Source organism: Gymnodraco acuticeps, unplaced genomic scaffold (genome assembly GCF_902827175.1).
Source record: "Gymnodraco acuticeps unplaced genomic scaffold, fGymAcu1.1, whole genome shotgun sequence".
NCBI lineage: Eukaryota > Metazoa > Chordata > Actinopteri > Perciformes > Bathydraconidae > Gymnodraco > Gymnodraco acuticeps.
The window spans coordinates 3,736,368-3,761,843 of NW_022990459.1; the positions used below are offsets into that span (position 1 = coordinate 3,736,368).

Below are 25,476 nucleotides of genomic sequence, written 5' to 3' on the forward strand. Positions count from 1 at the left end.
ACTTTGTCGTTGAGCGCCCTCTTTCAGTCTGTTACTTATTGTAGTTTTTTTTGTTTTTTCCTTCACTATATGAAGACCTTTGTGTGAAAATACATTGAAAGGAGAAACATTCAACAATCACTGTACATTTATAGTTTCTTAAATACCTTTTTGTTTGTTTTTCATTTTCTTTGTACGGTTCCTACTATTCTGTTGTCCACCCTTGCTTCCTTGTTTTTCTATCTTTCTGTAGTCTTTATGTCTTCTGTTCTTTCTTTCCCCTTTGTCTTTCAGACGTTCTTGTTTTTCTCCGTGCAGATATTTTTTTGGTTATATTTTTTAGGGAGTCTGTAATGGTCTGCAGTGTCAGGTGCCTGTCTGTCTTCCTTTGTTCCCCCTCCACCATTCACTGCCCCCTTCAGGCAGGTTTGGGAACCAATCAGTGGATGTGTGTGTGTGTGCGTGTGTTTGTGTGTGTGTGTGTGTGTGTGTGTGTGTGTGTGTGTGTGTGTGTGTGTGTGTGTGTGTGTGTGTGTGTGTGTGTGTGTGTGTGTGTGTGTGTGTGTGTGTGTGTCTGGGACATGTCTGGAGAAGGAAAAAGGAGCGGAGAGTGAGGATGATAAGGAAGAGAGCAAGAAGGGGAGAGTTGGGATAAAGGTGTGTGATAGAATTGGAAGATCAAAGCCTTCTGTCGCAGCGTGACTGAGCCCAGGGGCGTTATGGGTAAGACAGGCCACGCACGCACTCGTACGTATGGACAGACACACTCACCCTCACCCTCACTGCTGGTATTTGACTCTGAGTGTGATTGATACTGGGCTAGATTTGGAGAATCACTGTCATTCGTCTCTTCGCAGATCAAACAGCCACATAATCTCCCATAAAGGAAAGAGAGATGGGGAAGGGAATAAAAAAGGGACAGAGTGGGAGAGTGGGAAGGAGGGGGAGAGAGAGAGAGAGAGAGGTGACAAAGCCTTCTGAGCTGTGAAGTGTTTTCTTGTTTTCCATAAAGAAGAGCCGGCAGCTTAATAACACATCCATCATTCAGCTCCATTAAACTGCTTCTTGTGCGCATCAGAGAGATATCTTAAAAGACAAGTGTAAATGCGAGCGTTTAGACACCATTTACACCTGGCAGACACAAGCAATATGTATCCCCGTACCTTTCATCCTGGGAGTTTGTATGAAAATGAGTTTATCGAGATTCGATGCCATTCCGAGCAGAGTCGAGATAATGAGCACTTATTGATTCCAGGTTTAAATGCAAAGGCATATGATCTGATACATATTGGATGTAAATAACGTATAACCAGAGTCTTAGAGATGGATTACAGATGTCTGAAATCACCTTGGGAGGGGCTTACAGAGGTTCATTTCCCATCCTCCACCTTAGTGACCTGATTGATTCCTCGCAGTAAATGCATCCATCTCTGCATAGGTAATCTTTACTGCTCTTTTGTTCACCCCACGCTTATAAAGGAGAAATGGGAAGTGACACAAGATCAGATACAGAACATCATTGTCAATTACTCCAGAGGCTTAAAGGTTAAAGAGAGTTTAGCCCATAATCATATGTCAAGAAAATCTGGCGAAGAGTCACGGTTTCATATTACAGATTACAATAACATACCTTAGGAAACAAAATGGCAAATTGTAACTTCATTAGTCAAACACTTCCTGTATCTAAAACTGAAATTGGTTGTCTCTACTGAATTTCCTAATGCTACAGTTCATTGAATATCGGCACTTTTGACAGATGTAACAAGAGAGAGCTTTGAACTGATGTCAGACACTGAATATTTATTGGAAGGGTGGCTGGATAATTGAAATGGACATATGCTGAGACACCAAAGCAGTAAACCCTAGGTTTACTGGGGCATTGGGATATATATTTTTTAAATCCACTGGAGCAGAGAGAGGAGCTGTGGATTATTGTTATTGATTAATGCTCAGTGTTTCTTAGGGTCACAAACACTAAACTCACACCTTAAAATGAAAGCGTTTAGTTTATGTAATAAAAAAGCACATGTTCAATGTGAAAAGTGACAGTAGTTATAGATTATTTGCAATTTGGTGCTATATATATATATAAAAAAATAATAATAATAAAAAAATAATTAATTATAATATATATTTTTTAAACACCTTGAATTTCAGGGGGGGCGCGGGGCTCCGTTGGCGGGGCTCCGTTGGCGGGGTGCAGCACCCCTGCAAGACAATGGTAGGGGAAACACTGCATAGTGACACAGCCTCTGCCCAAGCAACTCTGCGATTCTTTCCTCGATATATTACTGTTCCTAAGAGCATAATCAACATTTGATAACAAGTCAAAGCAAGCTCTGTTCCTAGAAGGGATTGACTGGCTCCAGGGAGCTATACACCTGATAAGATGTCCTTACTGCAAGCAGAATCAACTATCTGGGTCACACGGTGTTAAAGCTCAGAGGCCATTTGCCTGCATGAGACAGGGGAGTGAAAGGAGAGGCAAGAGCTAAAATAAATAGAATCAAAAGTAAAGGGAAATAATATTTCATAGAGTACTGTTCCTGTTTATCACACACCTTGTCTTTCAACCACTGATTGTGACTAAATAAGAGAAGGCAGTGTGTGATTGGACTTAAGGCAGGCGTGACTTGTGTCTCTATTGGGGGCTACTTTCTGTAATAGCTTGCAAAGCTACACTGGTTCTAGCATAATAAACTGCTGCTGCTCCTCGTTGTACATTCTTGTTTTTGGACTGCCTCTGCTTGGAGGTTACGTTTTGGAAAAGATCCAAATCACAGGGCACACATTATCTCTCACAGCCTTAGCAGAGGTCAGAGCGCTCCAAGTGCACTTATTGTTAGTCTTCTGGTTTGAAAGAATCTCCATTATTTTGCTCTTAAACTTCTGGTCTTTGGCTTGTTCTTCTCTATTCGTGGTGTTTTTAACAAACCGGCAAACAACTTTGGGTGATTGCCAACACCTTCTGCAGTGAAGGGTTTTAAGGTTGAGCAAGATTTGTGTTGCAGAAAAACAAATCTAGGGCTATCACATTCTATATCTGGCACACTCATACACCCATGAGTGAATGAATGTTTATCTGGATTTGTTCTGGATTCGAGAGAACTGTAAGTGATGGCAGCATCTGATCCATCACGGCTTCTCAGGAGAACCACAGGGAGCCATAGCGGTCTCCCATACATTGTTAATATGTGCAGGGATTTCAGATGTTTTATTTTCCTCTTCTGTCTCCACAGATGCACCACCCTATTCAGATGAAACCTGCAGACAGTGAGAAATCTAACGGTGAGTGTCCATACAAACACACACACACACACACACACACACACACACACACACACACAAGACAGACACGTCGATATCTCACTAGCACACGCATCAATGGCCTTTTTAAATTTGCCTCGTAATAGCTATCTCACCCGTGTGTTTGCTCGCAGACGGGACGGGGGACTGGGGGGAAAAGACTGTGCGAAAGACATAAAGGGGAACAGAGAAAGAGCGATAGAGAAAGGGGGGGGGGGGAATGCATCTATAACTATATTCTTATATGAGTGATGAATTATTAAAGTGCTTCGTAAGGAGGTCAGAGCGAGTTGAATCGGTTTGGCCTCATGGTGAACCGGCCTCCCTCTCCTGAAGGCAGATCGCTCCAACAAACATGCTGAACAAACACACACACACACACACACATGCAATTGTATGCATATATTCCACACAAGCGCTGTCACACACCCTCAGATCACCCCATTTCCAAACTACATATTGCAGATCTAGTTCTCCAGAGATTTCCTATAACCGAGACTTCATTCCATTTCAATCTAAAGAGGCTGTTTGACCGTACACACATTGTCTCTGGGGGAATATAATGAAGTACTTTTACTCAAGTACTGTACTTTAGTAACATTTAGCAACACACTCTCACTCCATAATCGTCCAGGAGCGACGTTTGGTCAGGGTCCTGTGGCGTGCAGTTGTGTCTAAAGATACGTTATTTTACCCTGTGCAATTCCAGTCTCACATCTCACAGCACATCGTCATTAACAGACCGAAAACAGACCGAAAACATTTTTTAAAAATAAGACAGAGTGTGTAAGAGTGTGCTTGCTTTTCTCTTTGAAAGTCATCACATAACGGCATTGTAATACACGGTTCGGCTGCATTAAATATTACATATCTGCCGTAGTTCTGTATTTATAGAGCCCTGAGGAGAAGACTTCTAGACAAACATGAGGAACTGAAAACGTGACGTGGATCATAAATATATCAGCAATTAAACAACATCTTACATTTCTTTTCACACAATACGTCTCCTTGCAGTATCAACACTAATTCGGCTGACTTTTATATTTGATCCAATTGGTAGATAGGCTGTATTTACACCATAAAGGTGCACAGCTGATATAAAGGGACACCTAGTGGTTAAAGCATGTTATTGAAATGTATTATTTATATTATTAGATATTAATAGGATCCCTATAAAGTATATTCATTACTCGTTATTCTCTACTAATAGTTCACTAAAGACTGTATATAATGACTATTTTGCACATCCCTTTCAAGATTTCAAGATTTTCTAAGGTTTATTGACATATTATATTCACAAACGGTGTAGTTATGCATTGAATGAAAAACTTGGGTCGCAGGTTCCTCAATAGTGCATTACAAGACATCTATCAATATTTGTGTATACCTCCAGCAATGTTAACTATGTTGAAGCACTTATTTTAACTGATATTATACATATGTATTATACTCTTATAAGATGGACGCGGTGGACCCGTTCAAATCCAGTTTTGGACAGTCTGCCGTGGTTCCATCCCATTTCAAGTGCTGTTCGACGCTCGGCGTAGGCTAACCCTCGGAGCACACTCTCCAATCACAGAGCTTGAGGACTATCACGGGGTTTGTCAAGCGAAGCGGAGAGAATACTTACTTCCCGGTGTAATATTCTCTAAAGCAAATGAGCTGCTCCGACCCTCGGTCCTGACGGACTCCAACTTGTGTTAATTAATCAAACAAATAAATAAACACAAGGATAATTATGTGTTATTGTTGAGTAAATGGAGAATTGCACAGGGGAAAATAACGTAGGCTATCTATGCCACAATTTTAGATGCAGATTTTGTTAAACTAATACGTTTGCGCTGTGGACCAACATGACCAACCGACGGGGAAGGGGGTAGCAATAAAGATAACACCATTAAACAGTTACACAACATAACAATAATAATCGTAACAATAATAATAATATCGATAGCAGCGTCCCTAGCAACAAGTAACAAGTAGTTAATAATAATAAAATACATTAAGAAAAAGGCATTTTAAACAGTCATTAAAAAGCAACACAATCTACCTGCATTGCATTACTCTAAACGTGTAATAACGTGCTTTAACCAGTAGGTGGTTTGGGTTTAAAAGCTGTCAAATTTACAGTGTTAACAAAATAAAATATACTGCTGTTTCTGGTTTAGTTTACGACGGATATATTTGGGTCATTCCAGAATTGGAGGACATTTCATGTCCCCCATATAAAAAATCTAATAATCCATGCCCAAAATGCTAAAACATGCACTTGTTGTGTTAAACATACTTGTCTTGAGACAACATGTATATAAAGTTGTAGAAAAAGTGGTTTCAAAATATTATTTAAATGATCAAATAGCTCTCGAACATCCCCTTAAATGGCATTTGTCTCTTGTCCCCGCTTCTTGGTGACCAACTTGCATGTCAAAAATAACATTTAAAATAGGGATTTTATTTACTTTTTCTGGTATTATTCTTTTGATATATGTCTCTTTTATGGTAAAATCAATTTGTTAAATCATAAACATATTTTAAATAACAGTAATTTTGCACAAAAGGTGTGTCCCTCAACATGCGTTCAACCCTGTTACCCAAACCTTTTTAGATTGGCACCAGTGGCGTTTTCTCCCGGAGGCCAAGGGAAGCCAGGCTTCCCCTGTTTTTTCGGATTGTAGTTATCATTTAAATAAATAAATAAAAACACTTTGTTTTGTTTCGATAATTCTCCTTTGTTGTGTGTTGCTGCCGGCCCGTCTCTCCCCCATTCTCATTGAGTATTTTACAAAGAGTGAAACAAACAGCGCCCCTCTAGATGTTATGGTGAAACAGTAGATTGCACTCACTGTTGCGAGAGGAGGCCAGCCGAATCTTGCTTCCCTTGGTGAAAAAAATTGAGGTATTGACCAATCAGATGAGGCTCACGTGATGCCCCTGCCAACCTGTGATTGGTCAGGGTCATGCCAAGGGAAGCCAGAGGCGGCTGGCTTCCCTTGCCTCACAATCCAATCAAATCGCATCAACTTAGTGTTGCAGTGACGCGTCCTAAAATCCGGAAGTAAGCTGCGCTCGGTTTCCCTCGACAAAAAAGCAATGGGATTTCTCCATAGGATTTAGGAAAATAGCTCGAAATAAGGTCAGTGGAAAACGAACCTGTTAGATAAATGCAAGTTTTGTTCAGTCGGATAATATCCACATGTCTACCCTACTTTTATTACATTACATTACATTACATTGCATTTAGCTAACGCTTTTATCCAAAGCGACTTACAATAAGTACATTCGACCAGGAAGACACAACCTTGAAGAAAACAGAATCATATAAGTACATCAGGTTTCATAGAGCCAAACATTTCAAATGCTACTCAACTGGCTTTAGGTAAGCCAGTCCTTTATTAGTATAAAAGTGCTTCGTTAATAGTTCTAACGCTCGAAGTGGAGTCGAAAGAGATGAGTTTTCAGTCTCCCCCGGAAGGTGTGCAAGCTATCTGCCGTCCTGATGTCAATGGGGAGCTCATTCAACCATCTTGGAGCCAGGATAGCAAACCCACGTGTTTTCGCCGATGGGAACTTGGGTCCCCCTCGCAGCGAGGGTGCAACGAGTCGTTTGGCTGATGCAGAGCGTAGTGCACGCGCTGGGGTGTACGGTTTAACCATGTCCTGGATGTAGGAAGGGCCAGATCCATTCGCAGCATGGTAAGCAAGTACCAGTGTCTTGAAGTGGATTCTAGCAGTTACCGGAAGCCAGTGAAGGGAGCGGAGGAGCGGAGTGGTGTGGGAGAATTTAGGAAGGTTGAAGACCAGACGAGCCGCTGCATTCTGGATGAGCTGCAGAGGTCGGATGGCACATGCAGGTAGACCAGCCAGGAGGGAGTTGCAGTCTAGGAGTGAGATGACGAGAGCCTGGACCAGAACCTGAGTCGCTTTCTGAGTCAGCTGGGGACGTATCTTCCTGATGTTGTAAAGCGTGTATCTGCAGCAACGGGTTGTAGCAGCGATGTTTGCAGTGAAGCTTTTATAATTTTCTAATCATAAATCTAATCGATAGAAGATAGATAGCGTCACTGCATCACTCTCACTGCCGTTAGAAAGTAACAAGCAACTGAAGCAAGTGCAATAATGGAGGGTGGAGATTTGGAGTATTTCATCAAAAATAATTGTACTAAACTTCCGCTACAGCAGCAACAACAAATACAATCTGATGACAGGCCAATGCCCAAACTGGAGCTGTGTACAGCGAGGAAAAAAGGAGCAAATCGGACGTAAAACGTCAAAGGTCTCCTGATTTAGTTTGTGAATGAATGCTTATTAGAGTTTCGGCTGGAGAGAGCGTGCAGACCTGTCGGTTAGATAACAGGCGTGTGTAAGTCCTGCATCTGATACAAATGTGTGTAAAATGATACCGGGTGCTGTAATCACTAATCTGGTTACGTTATTATAATGACCACCACATCCCCGATCCAAAAGAAAGAACGTATTATTGGCTTCTCCTAATTTTTTTCCCACGCCACGCTACTGATTGGCACAGGAAGTGAAAAAACTGTAAGTCAGATGACACAGTGGAAGTGACATCAGCAAGCCATGTGCTAGTGCCATGGGTAGACCAAAACTAAGTCCTCTCTTTTATTGTTCATATTTTTACAATCTTTTCAGTCTTAAAAGAGTTACTTTCAACCCTGTTACTATAATTAGAGTAACAGGGGTAATTCTTCATTGGAAAATATACATTTGATGCCTAGCTGGGCAAATCACTTTTTTTGATGGTTTATTATCTGTTTTTCCTAAATACATAAAAACATTTTTTTTTAAAAAAGGTTCATTTTTCTAAAATGTTGGTGTTGAAATTGTCCTCCAATTCTGGAATGACCCATTTAGTTATTGTTTTGATATTTGTAACACAAAAGCGATGGAAAAAACCCACAGCAACACAGAAAAGATGGTCTTAACATGACCCAGCGGTCTAGTAGTTAATAAAAAACAATAATATCAAAACAAAATATTACTAACTTTATTGTGAAATTCAAACTCAACGGTAAAAGAATAGTTTCCGGTCTATTCTGAGCCCGATCTCTGTAGATAAATAAAAATAAAGAACTACGACAGATGTGTAATATATTTAATACAGCCGAACCATTTATTACAATGCATTCATGTGATGACTTTCAAAGAGTAAAGAAAGCACTGCTGAATAAAGTATGATTTTATCTTTTACGAAACGTTTTTTTTTTCATATTGAATGCAGTTGGAGGTCAACCAATCACAGAGCTTGAGAACTAATCACGGGGTTTGTCAAACAGAGCCCATGGTGTAGTCCTAAACGATAGCTGGGGATTCTGGGTAGTGTAGTGTCTTCTGCCATCCTTTACTCCGAAAAAATATTTGTTTCTCCGAATCGAAGGGGAAAAATACAAAAGCATTGCACACAATTTAAACCAATCAATGTTGTGTAATTAACAAGGATAATCTGGTGTTTTTTAGTCGATGAGTAGTGCAGATATCACTGTAAAATCAATCGACAGTAAGGGGAATACTTACTTCCGGGTGTACAATTCTCCGTTATCCAATGGGAATGGACGCTCACATTGCCTTTAAGGGCAGCCGACACAAACGAATGCCGTGCTTCCATGAGCGTCAAATCCCGCCGCAGATGGGAATACATTGCAATCAGTTGAAAGCTATTTGCGTCCCTTTATGAAGCTGAAGGAGCCTAGGAGCGTCACAACTGCACGCCACGGGACCCTGACCAAACCTCGCTCCTGGACGATTATGGAGTGAGAGTGTGTTGCATTTAGAGGTACTTTCACTTTAAATATTTCAATTTAATACCAACTCTTTTGTACTTTTACTTAAGTAAGGTGCAGGATTTTGACTTGTAAGAGAGTATTTGTACAATCTAGTATTGCTATTTTTAAGTAAAATATACTGTATGAGTCCTTCTTCCACCTGTGCTGGTCTCCTAAAAAGTACATTCCCATACAACAAAATTGCATTGTCAATCACATTTTGAGAGAAATCTATATTCTTCCAGATTTGACCAGATGTTGGTTTTTGACATATCACAAATATGTCAGTGTATAGCAAAGAGGTGTGAGTGGATAAACCAAACACATTCCCTCCCTATTGTTTCTTACTTATTTCGTGAATCTTTTAAAACAGTTTAAAATACTGTATGTGGTTTTATTTTGTTTTAGCAAACATTATACTCATATGTTACCTAGGGGTGTTGAAAATAATCGTTTCTACGATGCATTGCGATGCGGACGTGGACGATTCGGTATCGATGCAGTGACGGAAGATAATCGATTATAGCGTAGTAACGTTGCTTCCTGATTTTCCGGCCGCGGCTTTACTATAACGTTTTTTTTTCTGTCACTTTAATATCAAATTGGTCGGTGACGCAGAGATCAGGGAACAGACGTGACAGCGGCACAGCAACACCAAACACGGAGCAGTCTGCTTTATCCACCAACACAAGAACACCAGTCCAGAACCAACAGCAGCAGGACCCGCTCTGAATCACTCCATGTCGCTGCGGCTCAGTTTTTCAAAAATAATCGCGTTACAATCATGTCAGGTTTTTGGTGGATTTAATTAAGTCTTGGATTGCAGAATATGAATGTCCTCTATCAATTTTCAGACGATATATACGTGTGTAAAGTTTGTGAAGGCAGGAGGAAAAAAGCTTCCGCGATCACCGTCTCCTCTCCGTTCCTCCAAACCCCGCCCCCTCCCTGAAAATAATGAGTGACAGGCTGATAGTGACCCAATAGAAACGTTATTATTCACTTAATCACTGAGATATAATGAAGCTAACTTAATCTCATACATTCATGGGATTTATGTAACAGTAAGACAGAGAATGTAAGTGTGCACCCACATGCAGTATTTTTGTTTGTATATGCTATTGTAAATACTCCTGTTGTCTGCTGTGTTCAGACTCAAGTCCTGTGTGTGATGCCACATTCAGGACATTCAGTGTCCTTTTTTGAACAGAAGACTGTTGCTAGAAGCTGCAGCTAGACTGCAGAAGCATTATTTTTTTGTTTTTGAGGATGGAACAACTTCACACACAGATATAGGGAGGCTAGACCTATACAATTCATTTAGGTTTATAAATTAATGTCAAGACATTTGTTATTGATTTCTGAAGCACTTTCTAAATAATAAAAAGCGAGTTCATATGTATTTACTGCATGTATGCATTGATGAAAAATAAGCCATGTGCAATAATATAGAAAATTGAGGATGCAACGCATTGGTATGAATCGTGATGCATCGGGATATCGAATTGAATCGAATCGTTGACAGGATAATCGTAATCGAATCGAATCGTGAGACCAGTGAAGATGCACAGCCCTAATGTTACCCCAAGGAAACTGAAGATGCTCAGCAGTGCTTCCTTCCTGGGGTGCGCTGGGAATTTATTTTGGAGTACTTGAATGATAGCATCTTGCTTCTGTGTAAAAGCGAGATGAAATGTGTGAGCACTGAGCAGGGCATCATTTCAGGAGAGATTTTAATTTAATTTGATTGCCTCGAAGTGGGCATGACCTTTCAATCACAGCGTCTCAGGAGAACCACAGGGAACCAAAGCGGTCTCACCTGCATTGTTAAAGATGAAGAAATGACAAACTTTTCAAAACAACAACAAGGTGTTTCCTACAGACAATAACACATATCTGTAACCCTTGACTACACAGCAACAGGGCTGCATGCGGCATTTATAAAAGACGAACACATTTCAAATGTTTTCACTGATAATGCAATTGGGATTGGATTCGCGATAATGAAGGGATTGATACAAAAGTTCTTCACATTTCAGTGGAAATATATTAAAATAATCATGGTGGGATTGTTTTAAGACTACCACACAAAGACGTTTTATTAAGTCTGTAGAATACCTGGACCTCTGCAGCACCACCGTGGATCATAAAGATATGTTCACCTACTTTTCCTTTACCAAATAATGACTTATGGCCCTTTATGTAAGTGCAGGATATTCACAGTAGGGCAGCAAAATCCCACAGAATCATGCAAAAGTATCACTTTATATCTTGCTGATAAGTTTCAGGAGAAAAGCGTTAAAACGTGACTTAATCAACTCTCTCCTGCTCTATTATTCCAATCAGTGTGATTGTCAGGTTCATTATGCTTTGTGATATTTAGTCAAGGTATATTTGGAAACTAAAAGGCGATGTAATTAAAGATTTTTGAGAGTTGAATATGGTTGACATCATTTTTCCTAAAGACATTTTATTTGGTTTCTATTTTAAGGCTTTGAGGGTTGATTAACCTGGTATATATTATTTTCTGCTTAGGATTGTTTTCTAGTTTTATGTGTTATGGAGGGATTTTGAAACGACAGGCCTCTAGACAATAACATATTTAAGCAGTGGTGGAAAGTAACAAAGTACTTTTACTTAAGCGCTATAATGAAATACTTTATAGACATACTTACTGTAATTACTCTACTCATCCATTTCCCACTGTAACCATTTGTTAACACTCTATAGTCGCTAGCTACTTTTTACATATACAAAACGTGATATGTTTATATGATATGATCCAATATTGTATTTCAAAAATATATATAAAATGTATAAAAACTCAACATGGACAAACTTCAAGAATAAAATACTCTTATATGTATTTGTTTGTAATGAATCAGGATCCTGTTATAATATAATACTGTGAAAAGACAATATTTTGAAATTGAGTACTTTCCCTTGATACTTTAAGTACAATTGGCTGAAAATACTTCTCTACTTCTACTTAAGTAACATTTTGAATTCTGAAATGTTACTTGTATTGGACTATTTTAAGACTAATGTAGTTCTGATTTTACTTAGGAAAAAGATATAAGTTTGTCGTCCACAACTGCTAAAGAGGAGACCCATCTTGTGACCGCGGATTTTAAATCTCTTTCAGCAGTTGCTTAAAAAAATCTGAATAAACCTTAATGTTCGGGGTCTCTTTGACCTCTTAGGGCCGCTTGGTAAATCATTCATGAAATGGTATTTGAAGATATTTGCTGCGGAGCTTTTTGCTCACAAATATTCTCGAGATAAATTGAATTTTGTTTGCTATGCGCACACAATATAACAAACATGAAAAGCACAACAGCAACATGAGCCAATTTTCCATTAATAATCCAAAGAACTACCAGCGGTTATTTACCTCAGGTGGAAAAATATTTACCATTTCAAGTTGTTTTCAGTGGATTATTCAGGGTGACATAGCGCTAGAAATCTCTACAGCAGATGTGGGAAGAATTTGGCAAATAAAATTGAAATGATTTGCATGGCTACGTAGGAAGATGTGTGTTTTTGCAATTTTGGTGAAGTGACCCTTAAACATGTGTAATTGAGCAGAATATGAAAATGGATACAAGCATGATTGGATGAAGTGACCATTAAAATCCAGTGCCGGTTTTAAAAATAGGTTATTTTTTTTTAAACATAAAAGCATTGCCTGCTCCATCACTCTCCACCATTGGAAAAGTACATTTACTCAAGTGCTATATTAAAGTACAAATTGAGGTACATTATCCAACACATTTCTTTATGTGTCACTTCATACCTCTACTCCAGTACAATTCAAAGGGAAATATTATAAGTTTTTATCTCAATACATTTAATTTACAGATTAAGTTACCTTATAAATTCAGATTTGTACACACAACACAACGGAGAACTTTTAAAATGTGGCTCTTTGGTATAGATTAACCCATACAACATTATATCTAAGTACATAAAACCATGAGTTGGTTAACAGATTATGAACTGGCAGCAATTTTAACATTTAAACATTTCACAGTTTAAGCTTCTAAAATGTGAAGATTTGCTGATTTCCCTTAAAAATATTTTTAAAATATTTCAATATATATTTTGAGTTTACTGTTACTCCTATTACTGTATCCTGACCACTCCGAAATACTTACTTAATAACCATTGTCAATGCAGTACCTTAGAAGATAAGCATTTTGAAAGTGTATTATCAGTACTTTTACTGAAGTGAAGGATCTGAATACTCAGATACTCACAACTGCTTTCCTCTGCGGGGAATACAATACAAAGTTAGGGGAGTAACCTTTATGAAAGCCATCATCCGCTCTACTGTAGCTCTATATGTGGATATACGACTTTATAAGACATAACCGTCAGGGTAATGATGGCGGAACTTAATAAGCTGCTTAATAGTGAAATATAAAGCAGACCATACGTAACATATCCATCCACTTAATGGTAATGAATGACCTTCAGTAAATTCAGTGTAACAGTGACAAATGGATCCTTGTAGCTTTATTAGTCTAGTCAGTGGAGGAGGAGAAGAAGAGAGCTACATTATTCCAAGTGGTGGAAGAATTACTAAGACCTATTACTTCAGTAAAAGTAGCAATATTTAATTGTAAAAATACTCTTTTACAAATAATAATTATTGTACTTAAGTAAAAGTACTAAATGATCGGCATTAGCTAATAATGTGAAAGCTGTCAGAGAAATGTTGCAGAAGAAAAAGTACAATGTTGGCTTCTAAAATGGTGTGGAATAGAAGTATAAAGTAGTTGAATGTGAGAGAAAAAATGCAGGCAAAGTACACAGCTTGAGTGTGTATTTATATACAAACCATCACTGATTATAACAAAGAGATAACATTATTGCTAAATCCTGTGCAGTGCATTTTCCATTCACTAAGCTTGTGTAATTATTTTTTTCCGGCCTCTTTTAAAGTGTTAAAACTCAGCGTGAAGCCGGTTCTGCTCCAATATCCCCCAGAATGCAAAGCTGACTCCAGTTCATCTCAGAGCTGGATTTATAAGTCTTATCACCCCCCCGAAAAACAGAAACAGTCAATTGTAACCATATCGCCGCTCTTTTCTTTTCTATCGACACAGAGTAAATTAATTACATTGCTGTTAGACTTGTGGTAATCTTCCTCTGGAGTGATGTTCACACACACACACACACACACACACACACACACACACACACACACACACACACACACACACACTCACACTGTGTACAAAGGAGTTAAAGCTCTTTGAAACAACACTTATCTTGACAGCGTATCCCGCCGGTTTGCTTTTTAAACACACAAACAATTCAAACAGCAAAATAAACAAGTGCGCTATTGATTTCCCAGAGTGCAACAGACCGCTTATCTCTTTCGCCTTGCGGTAAGAGCTGACAGTTTCCTCATTAAAAATGAATTGGATTAGCATTGCATTGAATGTGGTGGGAACACGTACACACATATTGTTTCTTGGAGCGTTGAGGATTTCACTCTCAGCCTAATTCACACTTAACCTCTCTCACGTACACAACGTTTCTCACCGCTACCTGCCGCCGGATCACATTCCTGGATGTTGCACCGGAGGAGGAGGGATTGTGTCAGCGAGGGAGGAAGGGAGGAGGAATCCATGAGGGAGAAGGGTGGAGGAAAAGGGGGGAGAGGTGGTGGGAGGAAGAGGGTGAGAGAGGACAAGCTGGAGAGTCTCAGCACGCGGTCGCTGTTGAAGTGATAATGAGACATTGATCAGAGCCTGGCAGATGGCATGATGAAATGCATGCACTCTGTCTGTCTTCATCTCTCTCCCACTGTCCTGTTTCCCTTTCTTCCTCTTTTTCTTTGACTGTTTCTTTTGATTGGCGTTTTGTTCTGTCTCATTGCATTTTCCATACTTCTTTTATCTTCTTCTTCTGCTCTGGATTACACTTGTTCTTTGTCTTTATTCCCACCAGGCGTTTCTTTCTCCTGTCATATGTTTGAGTGTATTCTCCTATATTGTTGTATGTTCAAGAACAACGGGTTCAGAAGATTTTTAAATGGTTCTTAACAAATAGTATTTCTGGGAATGCAATCGCGGGGGGATCAGGTTCACGTTCAAAGTCGATAGTTACTGAGATTGGGAAAACTATGTTGCACATTTTTGACGCCACTGATCCGTACATGAACGTTTTTGTTTATTTCATAACTAGTAAACTCGGGATTATTTAGGTTATGCTCATAGCTGATTTGTTCTATTTTAACATGTTCCCTTATTTGAGCAATTCTTTTTTTTAATTGTTAGTTCTTGATTAAAGCTTTCTTTTCAGGAGATGTTTTACAAATGATACATTGAAAAAGTAATATGCCGTATAAAAAATGGTGGGTCTCAAGCGTCCCCGGTGTAAACGCCACCAATGTTCAAGAAGCAATGCATACCATTGCAATGGGAAACAATACTACAAGTGCACATTTCCACATGCATTCTCACGTTTATGTATTAATACACACAGAACCTCATAAACACTCAACATCCATGCCGTTTACAGTTCAATAAATAGCTCCAAATCATAGGAAATACTGTTTGGACTTTCTTGCCCAGAGTTAGACAGGATGATTCATACCTCTCGTGTTGTATGGTATATATGAAGTGTTTGCTAGCAGCTGGTTAGCTTAGCACAAAAACTGGGGGAAAAGGGAAACAGCTAGCTATGCTCTATATGAAAGTAACAGAATCCACCAACCAATGAGGTTTAAGCTAATTAATTATGCATGTTTTATCTAGTTTGTTTGTTCAGTGTTTTAACCTAAATGTTTTTTTGATCTTCTCATCTAACTCTCTACAAAAACACCACATTCAAACAAATGACACCATGTCTGCCCATTCCTTTAAATGTGCAGAGATTTAAAGAAAAATGTTGCCAAAAGAAAATACAACCAATGCTCTGATATACAGCCAACACTGCAAATAAAGCTATAACTGTGCTATCAAGTCTTATTAACACTTTTATCTTTTTTATCCTTCTTCTTCTTGGCTCTGCAGCTGTGGAAGACAGGAAGTTGTTCATTGGCATGGTGTCAAAGAAGTGCAACGAGAACGACATCCGGGTCATGTTCTCTGCATTCGGACAGATCGAGGAGTGCCGAATCCTCAGAGGGCCGGACGGACTGAGCAGAGGTGTGTGTCACTCCGACTCACTTCCATCCACACGTAATGCTCCTCATGTGAATTTTATTACCGCAACGGCCTCCAGCAGATGTTGCTGTTCAGTGTGTCTGCTTCTGTCGTGACTCAAACTCAAAACCCTGCAGGAAGTCTTGACCACAGTTGGCTGGTGGAGATGGTTTCTGAGCCAATGGCTGGAGTGTAAGCTACATTTTTCTTAGTGATAATGTACCCAAAAATCGAGGAATTTAATGTTTTTTTTAAGAAAAGGCTTCATTCAAAGCACTCTTCTACTCACTTAGAAGTTGTTACTGCATAATCAGCAGCTTATTTGCATTTCCAACTATTTTTCTCCTCACTGTCTATTACTGGATGTTGTTCCTGAGCTGTCAATGTCGCAGGAAGACAATGTTTACTGTAAACATTGGTGATTATTAGTGACTGCTTCCTTGAGAAAAAAACATAAAACGCTTCTAGAGAAATACACGTCTGAAGACAGTTGCCTTAAATCTGCTTCATTTACCTAAAAAAAATATTATTTCTATCTGTGTTAAGATGGAATTCTCGCCATACCTTGGCCAACAAATATGGCAGACTTTACACTGACCAATCCCAGCTCTCTGTACACAGTCTTCTTCCTTTGCAGTCACTAAAAAGAGCTATGTCAGTTAGCAGCATATTTTTTAGTTAAAATGCTGAGCACAGGTGTGAGTAATGTAATGTTCCTGAACCAAGAGTGATAGTGAAATGGTTGACTGAAATGAAATCGAACATCAGTCCTCTTCTGCTTCACTGGGTTGTCGGGGAAGGGTGCTCTGTACACATCTTAGCAGCAAAAAGAACTGGTGAATAGTGCTAATCTTAAGTGATGTCTTTACTGTGAGCTGTAAGGCCTCAGAATACCAAAATCATTGAGATAATTGTCATACCGTGATTAAAGAAGACCAATTAAATCCACCAAAAAATGGTTGGAATCAGAAATGTTACGTTATATTTCACTCTATATCTACGATAGTGGCCGTTTATTTAATGTACCAAGTTCCTAGGCCACTTAGTCTCCAAGCATATCTTAGTGGGTGGTTTCCATTCAAAATGACATCTAACTCTAACCCTAAATGACTTAATGATTCAATGGTATAAGCTATAACATTAGCAAAAAATGAAAATACTTTAGTCAATACTTGTCCCATAGAAACGTGCTTCTAGCATCTTATGGATATCGTAGTTAAAAACGATTTTTGGCCCCTGAAAGCTGCGTATAATGCATTATCACCTTTTGTGAATAACATTTGAACATGAACAATAGCAACCAGCAACAATACCATAGCGTTGTCCAAATACTATAATATGACCAAAGGCTTTCAAGACAGCATGGTATTTAAATGATGTTATCTGCATCTACTTAATTCATTGCATCCGCTTCTGTTTTCTACCAGCTGCTTGTTGGTCGAGATTTATTCGAGGTTCTGAGAGAGTCACGATGAGAAGTAAACGCACACGAACCTCAGCGACATCTTGAGGCTTTTGTGACCACTGTGAATACATGCTTCTCCTTTTCGCTCTATATATCTCTTTTCCCCTCTCTCTCTCTCTTCCCCCCCCCCCTCGCTCTCTCAGCTTCAGCCCCAGATCACCCCTCTCCCCCCCCCTCCGACCTCCTAACCTCCATTCACATCCTCCACCTTCCCCGCTGCTCCAGTTTAGCCTCACTGTAAGACAGTCCTCGGCTCTTTGATACTTCCGCAGTGAAGCTGAAGGGCATTTTAGGGAGACATGTTGCTGCTTGTTGCATTTACATTTATGCAGTGCGTTGGCTTTATTTAACACAGAAGAATTTAAATTTCAAAGCCAAGCAGCCATTTTCCTTTCCTTTTTTTTGGATTGGTTTAAGACTGTCGTTCTTAAAAGGTTATACTAGGAAATTAGTAGAACCAGAATCAAGTAAACATGCTGCAATTGTAACAAAGAAATATATTCATTTATAAAATGCATAAGTAGGGTTAGGTATTATTTTAAATCTTCTATACTGGAGCCAATACAAATGTATAAAGGGCTCAGGCTTATATAACTACTTCATTAAGGTAAAGGAGATATGGTGGTCATGATTCATTATTTAATGACATGAAAATATTCTAACACTCTGGTTGGTTTACATTAAAGCAACTGAAACTACTTAAGTTAATAGTTACCAAATTGTATTCAATACAGTATTTGAACAGTCCCTTTTTTTATTCATCAAAATACGCCAAAGTCTCAAATGTCAAAAGCAGCTTTACTTTAAAATTATCAAGATGTTATTAAGACATTGGGTTGTCAAATAATATGAATCTGACTTGGCAGTGTCTGTCTTACCGCCTCAAATATAAAACAATTAGTACCAAGCGAATTGTAATTATTATAAAAAAGAATGGAAACCAATGGAATAGCAACTATTTCTTGTTTGTTGTTCTGGAGAATGAAGAATAAAATAAGTCTGCTCCGAAATAAAAGGTAAATAATCTGTCAACACAAGAGTAAATATCATCAATACTCCAAATATGGCAGTATCTCACTAAGCTGTTCTACTAGATGTGGAGAAGGGTACAAACTGCTTCCAGGCAAACAGTCTACTTGTTGATTTCATGCCGTGTTTGCTTAATGTAATTGCAGTACGTTAAGTTGACATAATGTACTCTAAACAAAGTGCTCCAGGGCTGGTTAGAAAACGAGAAGCAGGCCCATTATCAGGCTGTCAAACCAATTCGATTTGTCGTCTTCTGAAATCCCCATCAAACTAGAGTACAGGGATTTAAAATAAGTACTTTAAAAGTGGCCAAAGTCACAATTTCAGTGGATCATAAGGTCTGCATTTTGACCACTCATCTATCAATCCCACCCAGCGATTGTAGCTCTATAAATAGCCCTTGTAGTAACACAGGGATCCCTTGCATCATCAACCATCCTGCCCCACAAACACAGGCCCCTGCCCTCCTCCCCTCATTTCTACTCTCTTCCCAAAACCTCCCCCTCCCCTCTTCCCCTTTGTGGTTTCTATGTGCTGAGGAGATGGAGGGGCTTTTGAAAAACTCTCTGTCCTCCTTTTCCTCCTCCTGTCACACGAGCTGTCACTGTCATCGTCACGAAAGGTTCAATGTGGATCTGTCGTATGTTTTTTTCTGTGCTTGTCGGACCTTGTGGATGTTTTCTCGTCGACTCGAGTCTCATTTTCTCAATGTCTCTCTTTCTCCTTAAGGTTGTCCCTATCTAGAAGCAATCTTTGCCTCAAACTACACTCCTCAAACTCCATGTTCCTTTGCGCCTCAAATAGTCTCTATTTACCATCGCTGTCCTAGAATCCAGTCTTGCATCAATTTGTCCTCCTTCGCCCAGACATCCCCCTCCGTTTTTTCTTCTTCCATCCCTTTTCAGCTCGTCTTTTTTGTCCTCATGAATATTTCAGATTGAAGGCCAAATCCTTGTTCCTCTAGATCTGATAAACCACTTAGCGCTGGGAAATGTGCTTTTAGTCCAGCTCGGATCTGGCTAGTAAATAAAAAGCCTAACCAGGTTGTAAATAAATAGGTCTTTAAGGATTTGTCGGTCCCTAGAGGCCTTCAGTCCCACCAACTCGTGTTAAAGCACGGTATCAATCAGCAGAGAGCTCCTCTATCCCACTATTAATAAAATATGGATCACACCACCAGCGGATGTCTGGGCCTTGGGAGCTACCCTACTTTCATTAAAGGACTGTTTGGTTCTCCGCTGACGACAGAATGCGGCCCGTGAGGTATTTTTAGCGCTTAAGCCTCGTCCCACCCCTCTGCCAAAATGAAAAATAAGACAAGCACCAACCAGCCAAAGCACGGATTCTACAGTTTTATTTTTCTTTAGCAGCTCTGACTTTAATAAAGCACTTTTTCGGGGACGGAAGACTTCTTTATTTAGAAGCTTCAGCAGAATCGCTCTTTTGAAATTAGAATCAGAATACTTTATTCATCCCAGGGGGAAATTGCGTTTTGAAACAGTCGCTCCATATTCATTGAAAAAAAAGAAAATAATGATTTAACCATAAGACAATAAGAAAATAACAAAGTGAAAATAGGCAATAAAGAGTCAAGCAAAAACATGTAAGATTAAAGATAAAATCACAGGAAATTAAAGTAATTATATGCAATAAAAGATCAAATAAATAATAATACATTGTATTTCCATGAGATGACAACCAATTACGTTCTTCCTGAACAGTTTTATAAAAATACAAATAAATGGTAGTAAAGCGTCAGGACCTGTGAGTCTGGAGGACTATCCTAGAGCTAACTAAATCAACCCAGTTTTGGGGCAGCTCTTCTCTGCAGAGGACGGGGAAACCTGCTGGATGCTAAGCAGACAGATCGTGGCCCGTCGAAAATAGAATGAAATGACCCCTTTTTGAATGTCCTATCTAAAATAACATTAGCTAGAACTGCAGCCCTGTGCAGTGTTTACTAGGTCAGTGCTGCAACATGTGATAGCCTCAGTCTCTACTGTTCTCTAATGTTAGGTCAGAAAGGCAGATTTACACAACATTTTAGCACATTTCCACTTTACCAGTTAGAGGAAAACATAAATATTTTCAGGTCAAATATGTGTTATACAAAATAAAAGCAGGTGTGGTGCATACTGCTGAAAGTTCTCATCTTTCTGAGGCTGAGTTCTGTATGTATTTATTTGAATAAAGACCTATTCAAAGGTGACGCCTCTTCATGTAAGCTTTTTAAAACTTTTACAAATAAGCACTGTTCTCTTGTTCTTTAAAGTGCTAGATAAGTTTAAGCTACTAAAGTACTTTATTAAGGTTAGGGAAAGATCGTTATCATGCTTAATATATACTCAAATTGAATCTAGACCTTATTGAATGGTATGTCAAATATAATGGGAACCACAGTTGTCCATGTCCTTTGATTTTGTTCAATTGAAACCACTTCAGTTTATCTAAACATTGGGGTGATTGGAAAAAGAAACCTTGACTTTTGTCAAGAGATAACACTAACTAACAAAAACACTTTTCCATACAGTATTGTATAAATGGATGGATTCAACTATATTGTCATTTCAAGAGACATTAAATAAAAATATAAAGTAAATATGAGTATAAAGTACAAAGTGAGGTTATCGGAAAAATTTGATACAAAATACTTTATATCAGAATAAATTAAAAAAAGTAACAATAAAATATATTAAATAAAGATGTATATAACCATAACCATAACCACCATCTAATCTAAGAACTAGCAATACAAATAAATATAAAATAAAATATGGATATAAGATAAATAACAAATAAATCCGATTAAGAGTATAAACACAAAATGAAATACAATTATGCTATTTTTACAAAGATAAGAAGTTGAATTAAAATGTCCAATAACACACTAAACAAAAGGAATAAGAGAAAAACTGATCACTCTACACAGCTTCTGTCATCGAAACAGCGTTGATAAAGGTGAAGCAGGACATGATGGCATCTGTTTCCTGAACACATCGGTCCGTTCTCTCTTTCTCTTGCATAATCCATCCCCTCCTCCCTATTTCCTCCAAAACCTTTCATCCCATCCTCACAGTCTATCTGATGACCAGGGCTGTCAGATACCCCCCTCTATCGCCAAACCACGAGTCAGCCAGCCGAACCTGAACGTGTGTGTGTGTGTGAGAGTGTGTGTGAGCATGTATGTAATCAGTTCAGGCCTGGCTGCGCTAACATGGCTTAGTGAGTTTGTTAGCATATTATTAGTCTGGGGGGTTGTTGAAGCACTTCTCACATTATCTCCTCTAATCACTCCCTTACCAGTCAGACAAACACAACCTCCTTACGCTCCAACAGCCAATAACAAACCCCCCTCGAGCTGCGTCCAAACTTGATTGACTAAAATCAGTGTCAGTCACAAAGGAGGTCGACTACACCTCCGCTCATCTCCTGCTTTTCTCTCCGTGGATTGATTTGAATACGATTTTCCATCTGACTCTCGAGGCGCCCGCAGATATTTTGTCCCGTCTCTTTCCTGTTCGACAGAGTGAGAAAGAGCCAATCAGACGCACGATACAGGGCCAAATTAATTCAAATATATGCAGATTCGGCCTGATTTACATTGAGTGGAATTCAGGTATGACTAATTCGGTCAGTGTGTAGCAGCGATAGGAGAGAATAAGAGACAGTGACAGAAAGAGAGAAAAAGGAGGAGGAAGAGCCAATCAAAAGCCCCCGATGATGATTTTGTCCTGTGGTGGGGGGAGGTGGTGGGATGGGGTTACAGGGGGGAGGTGGTGGGATGGGGTTACGGGGGAAAGGTGGTGGGATGGGGTTATGGGGGGTATGTGGTCGGATCAGTCTCAAAATGAATAAATGGGCACAGAAGGAAATGTACTTTGGGATTTATATATAAATGTTTCCACCCACAAAAATTCAATGCACACAAAAAATATTTAGTTTAAAAAATAGAAAAATAAAAAATAATAAAAAATATATTTGGGATTCCACAGATACATATTTCTCGTTTTTAAAATAATAAAAAATACACAAATATATGCATTTAAAAGTATTCGCAAGTTTCTGTACCATTAACATAAAAAACGCTCTCCATTTATGAACTTTGTTGCAATTGTTTGTGGTTTTCTTTGAAGACTTGCATTAAAAGCGTACTTAAGTAGAAGTACTTGAGTAAATGTACGTAATTACGTTCCACCAATGTTCACAACAGAGCATAACAACGACAGTCAACCTTAAAATACTTTATAAATATAAATACTTTGTCTGTGCATTGAAAACATTTTTGGACGAAGATATTTATATATAAATCCCCAGTTACATTTGTGAATCCTTCTGTGTGCATGTATACACTTTGAGGCTGACCCGGGTTGTTGTCATGACACTGTGCTTGTTCTTCCGGCTGTTGTTTCCACAGCGACTGATAACACCGTTGTCCTCCTGTGAGCTGTTCTCTGTATCAATCTCTGTTTGAATTTTTTTTATAACAACGACGTGTCCAACCCTTTTGTCTTGTTCTTGTTCTTTCTTGTCCTCCCACCTCTTCTTCCTCTTCCTCCTCCTCCTCCTCCTGCCCCCCCCTCCCTTCCACTGTCCCTCCATCCCTCCCTCCCCCCTCCCCTACAGGATGTGCGTTTGTCACGTTTTCCACCAGAGCTATGGCACAGAATGCAATCAAAGCCATGCACCAGTCTCAGACTATGGAGGTACTGTACTCTCACTCTCTCTGCCTCTTTCTGTCTCTCATTTTGAACATGCACTTTACCCTGTTCATTTCCACGCATTTTAAATAGCTGCTCTCATGTTTGAATTTGTGTTACACCTCGAGACTTCTGAAGTTGGGCGAGTAACATTTAATCTAATTTACGAGCCTGAATCGAATGCTGTCATATTAATGTTAAGGTCTAGGCAGCACTTGGTTACATTTAGACAGGTTTTACAGTTGATTTTAAACACAAGAATAAATAAATCTCACATGTCACGAGTTTTCTGGAAATGTGGGAATGAAAAAAACGTTCAGATCACACTGCCATATTTAGACGTTTCTCTCGTAAAGTCGTACTCCACCAATTTCTATATTAATTACTTCCCCCACGTGATCTTAAGTTCTTTAAAGGTCACCTATTGTGCAAAATCCGCTTTTCATGTATTTTCTACATACACATGTGTCCCCTCTGTGTAAATAGATTGGGGAAGTTTCAGGAAAAAATAGCCTCTCTCTTTTTGTCCTTATCCATTTATATAAAAACCTGTCTGAAAATGAGCTGATCAGATTTTGGCCACTTTGTGATGTCACAATGTTTTTTTGGGTTGTGTACCATTAGCCAATAACCAACCAAGGTAACACCACCCCCCCCCCCCCCCCTCGGCCCCACCCCCACCTTATCACCTGAATCTCCTCCTAGAGCGCCATTGTGTTTTTTAACCAATCACTTCTCAGAGGGGCGTGGCCAGCAGCAGATCATTAGCATGTAAAGCTACAGAATCAGCCATTTTGAAACAGGGCTGAAACAGAGGGGATTATGGGATGCATGATCTGTTTGGTATTTCAACACTTCAGAGACATGTTTTGTATATATCTGAAACCTATAATATATCATTGAAAATGCTTATAATAGGTGATTTTTTTTTTTAAATGTCCTTCATGCCTCCACCCTGAAGAAATATTCCAGATATGGAATAACCGTAAACTTGGGCCAAATTCTAAAGCAGAAAACCCTTTTAAAAGTCTGTTTTACTCAGTCAAATGTTCACTACACTTGCATTTGTACTATAACCTTATTATCTGATATACTTCTAACTTGCAGATGAGACTATTTTGCATAAGTGTTTTGGTTAAAACAAATATGCATGTGTGAGGAAAGCAAGGGGTGTGAATGGGTAAATGAGATTTGGATTACACAGCATGCATTTTGTGAAATATTGTAAACAGATGGTTTAATATAGTTCTGCCTTTGGCCCTTATTTACTTTAATTCATAAGATTATTTTTCCATTTTTGTATTCTAAGTGCATGTGGAGGCGTGCAAGATAACACAACTTTTCTTCGGTGTTTGAATGTAACGCAGCGTGAGCAACTGATATACAAATGGCTTTTATTTGGTGTTCCTTTAATGTCTTAGAAAATGCGTGATGTCGTAGTTTGAGGCTCCTGCATTGCTGAAACAGAAGCCAGCAGTGTTATGTCTTTGGTCACACATTTCCCAATAACAAACTTTGGCAGAGGCTCCAATGTGAGAAAAAAGCAGCACCATTGACCTGAAAGTCACAATGTGCAGGTGGTGTTATAGACCTCATCAGCTGCACCGCGACCCCGGCGGGGCCGTAATGGGCCCCGGCCGCTCCTCCTTTGTGTTCCCTCTTTTTTTGGGGGGCGCTTTTGTCAACATTGTGAGGCTGGTGACAGGTCAGGGTGACAGGCTGTGATTGGGACCGAATTACATGGTGTAAGACGAGTGTCAGAGAGAGGAACAAAAAGTGGTAATAACAGTGTGCAAGAAAAGAGACGTTCACCCCCGAGCCCCCTCATTAGTACTGATCATGATAATCATGGCTGCTATTGATGTGCTGTGACCCTGACATGGGGGAAACGCATGCTGCACCCTGTGACTGTCTGTAGACTACAGAAGGGCTGCGCAATTCATCCACATTTTATTAAAAAGGCAAAATGGACAAGTGCAGTATCCAAAGTGCAGTTAGTGTATTTTTTGGTAAAAGCAAAATATGTGAAAATGTCTAACTTAAGGCTGTTAAGTTATGTG

The 25,476-nt window shown here is 39.2% G+C and overlaps 1 protein-coding gene across 24 annotated transcripts in view; it reads left to right on the forward strand.

Annotated features, from left to right (window-relative positions):
* The window catches only part of celf2 (cugbp, Elav-like family member 2), a 224,327-nt gene that overhangs the window by 157,991 nt on the left and 40,860 nt on the right, over positions 1-25,476 (forward strand). For 15 of the 24 annotated variants that reach the window (XM_034225887.1, XM_034225894.1, XM_034225896.1 and 12 more), the window contains 3 exons: positions 3,219-3,267; positions 16,094-16,261; positions 23,343-23,422. In XM_034225887.1, coding sequence (XP_034081778.1) covers positions 3,219-3,267; positions 16,094-16,261; positions 23,343-23,422 — 297 coding nt within the window. The remainder of the gene's footprint in view (positions 1-3,218; positions 3,268-16,093; positions 16,262-23,342; positions 23,423-25,476) is intronic. The other 9 variants (XM_034225889.1, XM_034225892.1, XM_034225906.1 and 6 more) reach the window with 1 other exon arrangement.